We start from the raw sequence: 13,906 nt of genomic DNA on the forward strand, positions 1-13,906 counted from the left end.
GATTTATTTTCTTAATTTTATTTATGTTTATTCAAAAAAAATTTTTTTGTTGCTTCAGTAAAAAGGGAAGTTGAAGTTATTTTTTATTTAAAAATGGGGACTTCCCTGGTGGTCCAGTGGTTAAGACTTCGCCTTCCAATGCAGGCGGTGTGGGTTCCATCCCTGGTCAGGGAGCTAAGATCCCACATGCCTAGCAGCCAAAAAACCAAAACATAAAACAAAAGCAATATTGTAACAAATTCAGTGAAGACTTTAAAAATGGTCCACATCAAAAACAAAATCTTAAAAAAAAAGTGTCTTGGCAGCACAGTTAAGTGACTTGCGTAAGTGACTATAGTTCAATAATTCTAGCAAACATCACAGATATTCAGGGGCTCAGACCTTCGTCCTTTGGGCACAGGGTCTTCCTGGCAGAGGGAACTCATGTCTGGGGACTGTTACGAGGACGCTACCCTCAGGGTCTGTGATGGGAACCTTTGTGAGAGCAGCTCCGTGCACTTCCACAAACAAAGCACCCCTGTGAGACCTCCAACGGGGTCCAGTGTTTCATGACCACTCGGTGAGTTCATTCGGTCATAAGATACACTGATGAACACCTGCTATGTGCAAGGCACTGTTCACAGTGCTGGGGCTACTTCAGTGAACAAAACAAAGATCTTGCCCCATGGAGCTTATAATCTCACAAGGGAGCACAGACATTAAGTAACAGGCACAACAAATAGGTAAATTATGTCATATATTAGGAGGAGGCAAGTATTACAGGAAAAAGTAAGATGAGTATAATGGGTATGGAGAACGGATTCTTGCATAACATCCTCTGTAAGTGCTGGCTCTCCCTGGCTGCAAAAAGTTGAGGAGAGAGATTGTTCATTACATTTTCCCAAGTGTCTGTGAGTATTCTCTTTACACGCTTTCTACATTAAAGTCCCTTCTGCTTTTTATATGTTCAGTGAATACCTACACATACACCCAAATACTCTCCGCTTATAAAAATGGGACTGTACTGAATGAATATACAACACTGCTTTGCTTTTTTTTTTCTTTTCTTTTTCTTTTTTTTGGCTGCACCATGAGGCAGGCAGAATCTTAGTTGCCCAACCAGGGATCGAACCCGCGCTCCCTGCAGTGGAAGTGCGAAGTCTTAACCAGGGGACCATGGGGGAAGTCCCTGAAATGGCTTTCAAATATAATTAATTATGTTATTAGTGACATTAACTATGGTGAGGATGATCTGGGGGACAAAGCTCCTCTAGGGCTTCTCCGACGACGTCCTTGAGAGCAGCGTTAGGGCCACGACTCAGGAGATGCTCCAGGATGAGAACTGTATCCTTTCCAGAGCAGCACGCTGCTCTGTCAACTACTACTGCGGACACTGGCAAAAATGTTCTTAAAATTAGGAGAGAAATTACACTTAAAATGAGAAGTTAAAAGAGAAACTTTACGTCAAACTCACAGAGGTCAAAGAGGATTCTGATACATTCTAAAAGTATTCTTGACTTTGAAATTTAGTAATCTAGGATAGATTTACACATATTTAGTAGAATAAAAAATATCAAGCTGAAACCCACTGTAAATATCAGGGGCAAGACAAGGATGTCTACCACCACTGCCATTACTTAGCGTAATTCCGAAAGTTCTCTAGCCAATAATTTAAGAAAAGTAAGATATAGATGTTAGAAAGGAAGAAACAAAATAATTTTTGTGCAAAATAATGGTCTTTTTACAAACTCCAAGAGTGTCAACTAAAAAACCACAAAACTAATAAGAATTCAGTAAAATGGCCAAAAAGTTAATACTAAAAATTAATAGTTTTATAAAGAACAGACTTGTGGTTGCTAAGGAGGAGAGGCGAAGGAGAGGGATGGACTGGAAGTCTGAGACTAGCAGATGCAAACTATTATATACAGAATGGATAAACAATGAGGTCCTATTGTAGAGCACAGGGATCTATATTCAATAAATCATAATGGAAAGGAATATGAAAAAGAATATATATATGTATAACTGAATCACTTTGCTGTACACCAGAAACTAACACAACGTTGTCAATAAACTATACTTTAGTTAGAAAAAAAAAAAGTTAATAGTCTTCCTTTCTTACACAAACAATAACCAGTCAGAAAAATAGAACAGGGGATCAAAAACTTTCACAATTATAACAAAAGTACAATATCCCTAGGGACAAAATTAATTTAATTAATTAAGCAGATAACTATTAAACGTTACTGCAAGACATATTATTCCATTGGTTCATTTATTCATTAAATCACTTTTTTAAAACAAGATAGACATGATCCCTGCCCCCATAAAACTTGCTGTTTGTTGATTACCAACAATTGGAAATATTACGCTCATGGATGAAAATGTACAGTATTGTAAAGATGCGATTTTGTCCAAATTAAGCGATGAATCTAATGAAATTTCAGTCAAAACCCAAAAGTGCTATTTTGGAGAAACTTAACAAAACATGGAAGTTAAAAACACGGAAGAAAAGCCAAGAACATTTCGGAAAGCATAGTAATAAAGAAGGATTGCTCCAATTGGTGTTAAAACACACAGGGATTAAACAATGAAACCAGGTATGGAGCAGAAACAAACTGAAGCAGGTATATAACATAAGCCAGCATTCCAAAGAAGAGAAAAAGCCTGGAGCATCCACCAGCTCCAGGCAGAGAAGGAGGGGCACACACAGGTGTGCCTGATGTGAATTTAAGGGAAGAATTCTTTTTTTTTTTTTTTTTTTTTTTTTTTTTTGCGGTACGCGGGCCTCTCACTGTTGTGGCCTCTCCCGTTGCAAGCACAGGCTCCGGACGCGCAGGCTCAGCGGCCATGGCTCACGGGCCCAGCCGCTCCACGGCATGTGGGATCTTCCCAGACCAGGGCACGAACTCGTGTCCCCTGCATTGGCAGGTGGACTCTCCACCACTGCGCTACCAGGGAAGCCCAGGGAAGAACTCTTATAGTGATGTGGGCAGGGTTATGGGAAACCATAGGATAGTGCAGGACCTCCAGAGCCATTAGAACCACAGAGTTGAAGGGTCAAGGGGGAGAAGGAGCTACGGGAACCTGGAGAGGTGGCTGCCTGAGGTGAGCATCCAACAGCCACGAGGACCTTCCCTGCTGGGGGGGATTGTAAAAGGTACCCAGCTGAGGGAGCTGAGGAGTTAAAAGCCCCGACTTCCCTCTCTTCCCATCCTCTCATCTCCTGCTGATGCTACTCCCCCTCAGACACACCCAATAGAAAGCCACAGAGCAGGAGCCTGCTGCTGCCCGCCAGCACAGAGCAAGGTAGAGGAGGGCTGAGGGGGAGGGAGGGGCACGCAGTGAAATGGACAGCATCCAGTTTCGCAGATGGATTCTTTTTTTTTTTTTATTGTATTTATTTATTTTTGGCTGCATTGGGTCTTCCTTGCTGCGCGCGGGCTTCCTCTAGTTGCGGCGAGCGGGGGCTACTCTTCATTGTGGTGCGTGGGCTTCTCACCGCGGTGGCTTGTCTTGTTGCAGAGCACGGGCTCTAGGCGCACGGGCTTCAGTAGTTGTGGCGCGCAGGCTCAGTAGTCGTGGCTCGCTGGCTCTAGAGCGCAGGCTCAGTAGTTGTGGCGCACGGGCTTAGTTGCTCCATGGCATGTGGGATCTTCCCGGACCAGGGCTCAAACCCGTGTCCCCTGAATTGGCAGGCGGATTCTTAACCACTGCACCACCAGGGAAGCCTCACAGATGGATTCTTTAGACATAGTTCAGGGGAAACTGGCTACCCATTTTTTGGTGAAAATAAAAAGAGTACTACACCTCATTTTTTTACACACAAATTCCTGATTGATTAAAGATTTAATGTCAAAAAATTTTAAAGCACTGGAAGAAACTATAGCAAAATATTTATATCTTCTTGATGTGGAGAATGCCTTTCTGAACATGTTATCAAGGAAGAATTGTTAAGGGAAAAACTGTTAAGCTTAACAACATAAAATCTGTTTGGAAAAAAAAAAAAAGATGTACTTTTTAAACTGGTATTGCTTGTAAAACAAGTTAAAGGAGAGAACCTACTGGGAGAAATATTTGTAACGTACATTACCAAGCATTACTCTCCTTCATATGAAAAAGAACTCTTAAAAGCAACTCTATGGTAAAGCAGACAAAGGACAGAAATAGGTATTTCCAAAAGGACACACGTAAAGGACAAATAAACAAAAGTGGAAACTCTAGTACTGATCAAAGAATGCAAACTGTCATGATATCATTTTTGCCTGACCTCACAAAATCAAAATGATAAGCGATACCCAATGTAAGCAGTCATACACTGTGGGAATGTAAGGCAGGACCACTTCTGGTGGGTAATTAGGTAACATGTGTCTTTCTTTTTTTTTTTTTTGGCTGTGCTGCATGTGGAATCTTAGTTCCCTGACAAGGGATCAAACCAGTGCCCCCCGCAGTGGAAACGCAGAGTCTTAACCACTGGACCACCAGGGAAATCCCTAACATGTATCTTTGACCTACCAAATCCTCATCCAGAAATTTATCCAAAGGGAATATTCAGTAAAGTGTGCAAACGTGCTCAGAGAGCTGCTGACAACAGTATTTGAAAGCTGCCTTAGAATGAAACTGGGACTTCCCTGGTGGCACAGTGGATAAGACTCTGCACTCCCAATGCAGGGGGCTCGGGTTCAATCCCTGGTCAAGGAATTAGATCCCACATGCGTGCTGCAACTAAGAGTATGCATGCCACAACTAAGGAGCCAGCGAGCTGCAACTAAGGAGTCAGTGAGCCACAACTAAGGAGGCTGTGAGCCACAACTAAGGCCCAGTGCAACCAAATAAATAAATATTTTTAAAAAAGAATGAAATTAATAGCTACCTTATTTAGCACCTACTACCAGAAGACACCATGTTAAGCCTGAACAGATCACAGGAGTCTCACAGCCTCCTAAGGCAGGCCCCCTTATCAGAGGACAAGATCGAGTGCTCAAAGATTAAGTACTGAGCAAGTTACATAGCTCAGTGGGGAGACGGGGGGCGGGGGAGGGAGGTGTGTGGCTGTGAGGGATCTTTACGTGTCTTGATATTTTCTGAATGTTTTGCAATGCTGTTCTCAGTCGGAAAAATAAATTAATAAAGACATATTTAAAAGCAAAAAACCCCGTGAATTCTCTGAAAGGGAACTGATTTTGATCGTGTTTTTTTATGAAGCCATTTTAAAGTCCATTTATTTAAAACAGAAAAAAATCAGACCATGAAGCTTCAATGACCATTAAACATCACATGGATACACAGATTTGAAAGACAACTTGAATTGCCCTAAGTCAGTCGGCCAAACTACTTCTGTGGCACCTGTCTGTGTTACTCTCAAGGACAAATGTGGAAGGAAAAACAGAACATCCCCCAAACATTCTCATTTTTGTATGACTGACATTTGTAGAGTCCTTTTTAGGCTAAAATGAGATGGCTGGAAGCCTCAGCTGAATAGCACTTGGCCATACCCACAACATGTGATTTTTTTTTCCCCCACTGGGGAAATTAATGTGAATTCAGCACATGACATGTTTGGATCCTTACAGATGCCCATGAAATTCCCAAGTTTCTCCAAGAGTCTCCCTTTTAAATGCCTGTGTTCTTTATTTTTATCTTTATTTTTTGGTAACCTTTACAATTCCTCCCAAACTCAGACATTTTGTGGTTCTAAGTATGTCTTTTTGTTTCATTGAAATGTAGTTGACTACAATTCTATGCTAGCTTCAGATGTATTACATATGATTTGACATTTGCATACATTACGAAATGATCACTACAGCAAGTCTAGTAACCATCTAACACCAAAGTTATTACAGTATTAGTGACCATATTCCTTAGGCTGTATATTATAACTCCCTGGCTTACTTATTATATAACTGCAAGTTTGTACCTCTTAATCTCCTTCACCTACTCCGCGCCCCCAAATGCCTGCACTCTTGCAGCTCTGGCACCAAGCAACAAACTAAATCTTAAAAGAAACTATTCTACAAAAGCAACTAAAACATTTCCACAGACATAAGCATTGTCTGGAATCTCACAGACCTGTGGCAAGTGTCACAGCTAAAAGTTCAGGGGACCTTTGAAAAGCTGCCATATAGCTGTGGATTGTTTCCTACCCAGAAAATAAAATCTCTGGCAATCTGCATCCAGGAAGACTACCAATGTCCCTTCTCAAACTCCAAAATAAACCCCAAACTCACAGGGCCCGGGACCTGGATTTAAACAAGGAGCAGTCCACAAGGCCATGAGTGAAAGGGCTTATATGTCAAGGGACTCATGCAGTCTCTGATTGAGATTGGAAGTCAAGTGCAAAGGCTTCTGAAGCATTAACCAATTGCTTTTTAAAAGGGCAAATTGTGTAGGGCCCCAAATGCCATACAACCATTTTTTTCTTTTCTAAATTAAAAGCAGTCCCAGAGGAGTCAACTAACGGGATTACTGTGCAAAGAAACAAAATTCTCTGAAGCATTTTTCACGACGCTGGGATTCATTCCTATACACCATGCCTGAGCTGGAAAGCTCAGAGACAGGCACTACCTTCCACCTCATCACCACTTTCTCCTCCTAAATGGAAGTCTGAGGTGAGTCAGTAAAACTCAGAGTGATGGATGTGGGGCAAGGAGGAAGAGGAAAGCATTCCAGGCACCGGGAGGCCTCTCCTGGCCCCAAGGCATCTCTGGGCGACTCCATCAAAACACATCTTCCACTTCCCACCTGGATCCCCTACTGAACCACGGGATCCAAAGGCAGGGCCTGTGACATCAACAGTACCCTGCACAGTGACAGACACAGACGGGCCTACAAGTAACGCTGCTTGCCAGGGACACACTGGCTAAGGGGAGGCCAGATACCGTTCATTTTAAAGATGTGAACTGTGCGGTGTGTGAATTATATCTCAATAAGGTTGTTATTGGAAAAAAAAAAAGATGGAAGGAAAGAAGGGAGGGGGGGAGAAAGATGGGGAGAGAGAAAGAAAAGAGAAGGTAGACATCCAGGAATTAGGGAGCAGCGGGATCCATAAACTCTAGCTATTCAAGTATTTAAGCTATTCAAGTATTTACTTTGTTTTGGTGTTTTTTTGTTTTTTGTGTTTGTTTTTTGGCCAAGCTGCGTGGCTCGTGGGATCTTAGTTCCCCGACCAGGGATTGAAACCAGGCCCCGACAATGAAAGTGCCAAGCCCTAACCACTGGACCGCCAGGGAATTCCCTGATTTACTTTGAAATGTATCAAAAAATAAAATGGATTGATGTATAGATTCAGGGATGCATAAATGGACAAATAACATGATAAAGTGACTACAGCAAAATGTTCACAGGAGAACCTAGGTAGTGAGTATACAGGGGTTCACTGTAAAATTCTTTCAGTTTTTCTATTTTCACAATAAAATGTTGAGGGACAAAAACGTTGGCTATTCTTCCAAAAACGTGGCCTAAATTGGTTATATACCCTCTTTGACTTGCCTCCTGGGGTGGACTGGCCCGGGTTTCCAACCCCTTCCCCAGAAGCCTCAGTGACCAGATGAAAGGGAGCATCTGAAAGGACGGCACAGGCTCTGAGGGTGCTCAAGGCCATCCTGCAGAAATCAACTGACACTCTGGCACATTGAGCCTAAGGCCACTCTCAAGGGATACACAGCTTCTACATTTCCCTTTTAAACAGTGAGTCCAGTGCCCCTTGCTTTGAGGTTTACCTTGAGAACGACTGAAAAGTCAACGTCCTTGGTTTCCTTCAGGCCAAGTGGAATCAGGGGAATCGTAAATGCCTCCCTAGAAGGAACACAGCAAGGTACATGACCATCCGTATCCCGGCCACTTCGCACCCCCCCCGGCCTTCCCCCAGCAGCCCAGCTCAGGTCCCCACCCGCTCTCCCCCCGCCAAGCACACACCAGTTCATTTTCCATAAAGACCACTCGGGTCACGTCCCCATCTCTGTTCCAAAACTGGTCCCAGTCCCCGGCAACTTTTAAACGACCCAGCCTAACACATGACGCCCCTACCAGCTCCACCCTGATTTAGCCCTCCAATCGCTACACTTCTTTGAGTAACTGTGCTGAGAACCTATTGTGCACCCAGGGCTGTGCCTGGTGTGCCCACTGCTCCACCATCTGGAGCATCTCCACCATCTCCACCCAACCCCCATACCCCTCCGCCTCTCCTCACTGCAGCGGGTCCCATCTCTCCTGCAGCCCTCCAACCCTGGGCTCTCAAGGACCTCCTCCTATACGGCATATCCCTCTAGGCGTCCCATCCCCAGCACAGGGAAGGCCTTGAGGGCAGGGGTCCCATCTGACACCTAAGCGCACCTGGCTCCCAGCCCTGGGTCAGACCCTGACCGGCTGTTTCTCCTCCACCTCCTCTCCCCGCACTCACCAGCTGGTTACCCAACAGGTCGCCCTGGGAGTGGCCTTAGGGGCGGAGCTAACAGGAAGTGAATGGGGCTCAGCTATGTTTTGCAAACAGGGATTTCGCTCCCAGACCTGTAACAGGAGACCTCCTGGGGTTGCTCAGCCCAGCCCAGGGAGGAGGCCAGGAATGCAGGCAGGGTGAGTGGACAATAGGCTGTAAGCTGAAGCTGCCTCTGTGGGGGACAGAAAACAACAGGGCTAAGCTGAAAGCAGGCAAGCCCCAGCGGGGTGTATAGCTTCCCCAAAACCCTTTCCTGAGGGAAAGCTGGATCCTGCTAGAAGGAGATGAAGACAGGCCGTGCTGCCCTCCTCTGGGCCCCAGTGTGCTCCTGGCCTGACCCCGACGGGGCTGGCTCTCCCTGTGACTGTCCAGGAGCAGCCAGCGTCCCGAGGCCCCCGGGCCAGGGCGCCCCGCCCTCCATCTTGCGCTAATATAACTTTTTCCGTAACTTCCGGCTTCCCTGTGTTTTCTCATCTGCACAATGAGATTGTTTCTTCCCTGCCTACCTCATAGAAATGCTTAAAAATCAACCTGAGAAAAAAACAATCTGCTTTGAACACAGGAAGAGGGGCAGATGGAAATGCAAGGTGTCATTATGCATCTGCACATCTCTCTCCCCTCTTCCCAATGCACAGGGGACCGACAGGACACTTTAGAGCCACACCGTGGTCACACAGGGGCCTTAACTGCATGCCTCTGGGGGACACCCTCGTGAAGGACAGCCCTGTGCTTCAGTATGGTGAGGGGGGAATATGAAACATCCTACATTTATCACCAAAGTTTGGCCCGGCCTTGCCTCCTGGAGGAACTTTGACCTTCTGGGCAAAACACTGGAATTTAATACCAGAGCACAGGCTGGGGGAAGCTGTGCATTGACTGTTCTGATTAGGTGTCAGACTGCACTGGGAACCCACAGGTAAGCAAAGCAGGACACACGGGCTGGCTCATGGACAGTCACCAAAGGAGCAGAGGTTTCACACGTGACTCGGGGACAGTGCAGAGGATTGGGGACAATCAGGAAAAGTACATTCCAAAGGTGACTCAAGGTTCCCCAACATTTTCCTTCTGTTAATCCAGGGAATTATTTTCTGACTGGGTTTCCCCTGGGACTCCCTTACCGTTTGAGAAGTATCACTTCCCCACACAGAAAAGTATGTAAACTGTTCTTTAGAGCTCAAAGTTTTTTCTTTTTTTTTTTCGGCTGCCCCACGCGGCATGTGGGATCTTAGTTCCCTGCCAGGGATCGATCCCACGCCCCCTGCATTGGAAGCACAGAGCCTTAACCACTGGACCACCAAGGAAGTCCCCTCAAAGTTATTTCTTCTTAAAGATGGGCTTTTCTTTCCAAGGTAGCTCACCTTGGGATGGGAGACTCTCTGAGCTTTTCTGAAGGTCACACCTCAACGTTTCGTCTCCTATAAACACTCCCTAAGGGATGTTTCTGAATTAGAACATTTGTTTCTCAAATATTTAATGGGGGACACTTCCAAAGTGTCTCAGTCACACTGTCTCCTCAGGGAACTTGCAAAGGTCTCATAATCTTTGATATAAAAGGCAGTTTTTATGTTTTTGTACTCTTATCAACAGAATGACCCAGAGTCAGACCGTGTGCATGGTGCTGAGGCTGACAGGGAAGAAGGCAGGGCTTCCTGGGACCCATCTGGCAGGCTGGCTCTCACAGCTAACCACAGCCGCCCTTCCAGGGCATCTTTATGACAGAGCCACCACCCAGGCCACCTGAGAGACGCCATCTCCCCGCCTGGACCCAGCCACATAGCTCTCCTGTAAAACTATGTCCCGTGTGTCCCCAGGACAAATAAATGCCTTCTTGTCCAACTGGCCAGGTATTTCCAACAAACTCCATGGGTTCATCCCTCTAATTCCTACACCTTGCTCAACCCCAAATTGGATCAAAGTGGGGTCTGCCACACCCTCAGGCCTATCTGTGCACCATCCCTGATGTAGGCTTGTTCCAAGGCTCAGAAAGTATCCAAAAGAAGTGTTGCCCCCACTTACTCTGTGCTCTGATAGACTCCCACCGAGATGTTGAGCCCCTCCAGCTCTTCCTTCAGCATTTGTAGGTCTGAGTTCAAGAAGCTCAGTTCCAGGCGCACCTGCTCCCGTACCTTTTGGTTTGTGGCTGCTCTGTTAAAAGAGAAGGGGGAGAGAAGCATCCTCAGCCAAGCATCCCAGCTGCCGGGTGAGCAGATACCCCAACCCTTGTACCCATAGGGAAGTTCTGAGGGTCTGCCTGCAGATGGAGGAGCCAGATGTGATCAGATAAGGCGTCTCAGGGATGCTGGGCACCTGCCCCATTTTGAGCCACACCTGCCAATAAATGGACCTAGGATATAGCCAATGACACTGAGCTGCCTGACATGAATGCTAAGACCTCTCTGTAAGAATTAGCCTTGAGAAGAGAAAAAGGAGTTGCTCCTAGTCACCCATAAGAGACCACAAATTTTCCCCTTAAAAGGAAATGGATGAGAAATAGAGGAGGAGGTAACACTCCCCAGTTCATCCTATGAGGCCAATATCACCCTGATCCAAAACCAGAGGAAGATACCACAAGAAAACAAAATAACCAATCAATATCCTTCATGAATACATATGCAAAGATCCTCCATAAAATATTAGCAACCTGAATCTAGCAACATATGCAAAGGATTATACATCACAACCAAGTGGGATTTATCCCAGGAATGCAAGGTTGGCTTAATATCCGAAAATCAATTAATGTAACATACTATATCAACAGAATAAGGGACAAAAAATAAATTGTCATCTCAACAGACACAGGGAAAAAAGCATGTGATAAAGTCCAACACAGATTTATGATAAAAATCCATAACAAGCTAGGAATAAAAGATAATTTACAAAACTTGATAAAGGGCATCTACAAAAACCCACAGCTAACATCATACTTAATGGTGAGAGATTGATGTTTTCCCCCTTATGATCAGGAACAAGGCAAAGATGTCCACTTATGCCACTTCTAATCAACACCATACTGGAGGTTCAAGCCAGCAGCAATAAAATAAAGAAAGAAATGAAAGGCATCTGGATTGAAAGGAAGAAGTAAAACTGTCTTTATTCACAGCTGTCATAAGCTTGCATGTATAAAATCCCCAGGCATCCACAAAACAAATACTGGAACTAACAAATTTAGTTAGGTCACAGGATACAATTCAAAATATACAAATCAATTTTTTTTTCTATATACTAACAACGAGCAATCTTGAAATGAAATTGAGAAAATTTCACTCAGAATAGTATCAGAAAGATTAAAATACTTAGGAATAAAATTAAGAAAAGAAGCACAAGACTTGTACATTGAAAACTTCAAAACACTGCTGTGATATTTAATGGAGAGACATTCTATGTTTATGGATTGGAAGACTCACTATTGTCAAGACGTCAATTCTCTCCAATTGATCTATCAATTCAAAGCAATTCCAATCAAAACGCTAGTAAGCTTTTTAGTAGAAACTGACAAACTGAGCCTAAAATTTATATGGAAATGCAAAGGGCCTAGAAGGGCCAAAGAAGTTTGAAAAAGAACAAAGTTAGAGGATTTATGCTATCTGATTTTAAAACTTACTATAAAGCCTCAGTAATCAAGATATGGTATTGGCATAAGGAAAGGCAATGAAACTGAACAGAATCCAGAAATACATCCTTACATTTATGGTGAATTGCTTTCGACAAAGGTGACAAGAAAATTCAAGGGGGAAAAAGTCTTTCTGACAAATGATGCTGAAGCAATTGGACATCCCTAGGCATGTCAGTGTCCCCAAGACCACTGCCAGGTTCAGTGATTTACTAGTCCTTTACTAGGACTCAGGATATAGTTGTACGCATTGCTCTGATTTATTACAGCAAAAGGACACAAAGCAAAATCAGCTAAGGGAAAGGTGCCTGGGGTGAAGTCTGAAGGAAACCAGGCACAGGCGCTAAGCGTCCTCTCTCCCAAAAGAGTCACACAGGACATGCTTAATTCCTTCAGCAAAGAGTTGTGACAGTGCACGTGAAAATGCTATCTTCCATGGAAGCTCATTGGGGTTTTTACTGGGGGCTGGTCAGGTAGACACCTCTGCCTAGCATGTTCCAAAATTCAAGACTCCTAGAAGGAAAGCGGGTATTCAATATAAACCACATTGTTTGTGCAAATAGTTTAAGTATAGTGAGCTCCTCTTATCAGTTCTGGGAATGGTGGGAACTCTCCTGAAATCTAAGTTTCCAGATACCAGCCAAACACCAACCTTGCAAGCAGGGCTTTCTAAGGATAGCCATCTCAGGCCGGCTATGATAACTCTTTTCTGCACAATAGGCAAAAAATAAATCTCAATCTAAATTTTACACCAAATCAAATATTAAGTCAAAATGGATCAGAGACCTCAGTAAAAGAGCAAAAACTCCAAAACTTCTAGAAGAAAATCTTCACAACCTTGAGTTTGACAAAGTATTCTTAGCTACACACCAAAAGCACAATCCATAAAAGAAGCAACTGAGGACTTCCCTGGTGGCGCAGTGGTTAAGAATCCACTTGCCAATGCAGGAGACTCGGGTTCAATCTCTGCTCTGAGAAGAGGCCACATGCTGTGGAGCAGCTAAGCCCGTGTGCTGCAACTACTGAGCCTGTGCTCTAGAGCCCGCGAGCCACAACTACTGAGCCCGTGTGCCACAACTACTGAAGCCCGCGTGCCCTAGAGTCCATGTGCCACAACTACTGAGCCCGCATGTTGCAACTACTGAAGCCCATGTGCCTAGAGCCCATGCTCCGCAACAAGAGAAGCCACCATGCTCCGCAACAAGAGAAGCCACCACAATGAGAAACCAGTGCACCGCAACAAAGAGTAGCCCCCGCTCGCCGCAAGTAGAGAAACCCCATGCACAGCAACGAAGACCCAACGCAGTCAAAAAAGATAGAAAATAAAAAATAAATAAAAATAAACTGCGCATTAAAAAAAAGAAATCGATTAACTGGACTCATCAAATTTAAAAACTTCTGTGCTTCAGAAGATACCATCTAAAAAAAACAATGAAAAAATCCAGACTGGGAGAAAATATTTGCAAATTATATATCTGATAAAGAATCTGTATCCAGAATATATAAAGAGTTCTGTTAATTAAATAACAAAAAGACCACTCAATTTTCTTTAATGGGCAAAAGATTTTTTTAAGTTGATTATAATTGACATACAACATTATATTAGTTTCAGGTGCACAACATAATAATTCTATATTTGTATATTTTCAAAATGATCACCACAATAAGTCTATTTGCAATCTGTTACCATACTTAGTTATAGAATATTTTTCTTGTGATGAGAACTTTTAAGATCTACTCTCTTAGCAACTTTCAAACATACAATACAGTATTATTAACCATAGTCACCATGCTGTACATCACATTCCCATGACTTATTTTATAACTGGAAATTTGTACCTTTTGACCACATTCACCCATTTCATCTCCCCTGCAGCCCCCAC

General features: G+C 43.9%; 1 protein-coding gene across 1 annotated transcript in view; it reads right to left on the bottom strand.

Moving 5' to 3' along the window:
• The window catches only part of RHPN2 (rhophilin Rho GTPase binding protein 2), a gene marked incomplete at both ends in the record, with an annotated part of 57,607 nt that overhangs the window by 20,725 nt on the left and 22,976 nt on the right, over positions 1–13,906 (bottom strand). Inside the window, 2 exons of the mRNA XM_079723903.1 lie at positions 7,698–7,773; positions 10,430–10,558. Of these exons, the coding sequence (XP_079580029.1) occupies positions 7,698–7,773; positions 10,430–10,558 (205 nt within the window). The remainder of the gene's footprint in view (positions 1–7,697; positions 7,774–10,429; positions 10,559–13,906) is intronic.

The sequence above is a fragment of the Hyperoodon ampullatus genome (genome assembly GCF_949752795.1).
Source record: "Hyperoodon ampullatus genome assembly, chromosome: 18".
NCBI lineage: Eukaryota > Metazoa > Chordata > Mammalia > Artiodactyla > Ziphiidae > Hyperoodon > Hyperoodon ampullatus.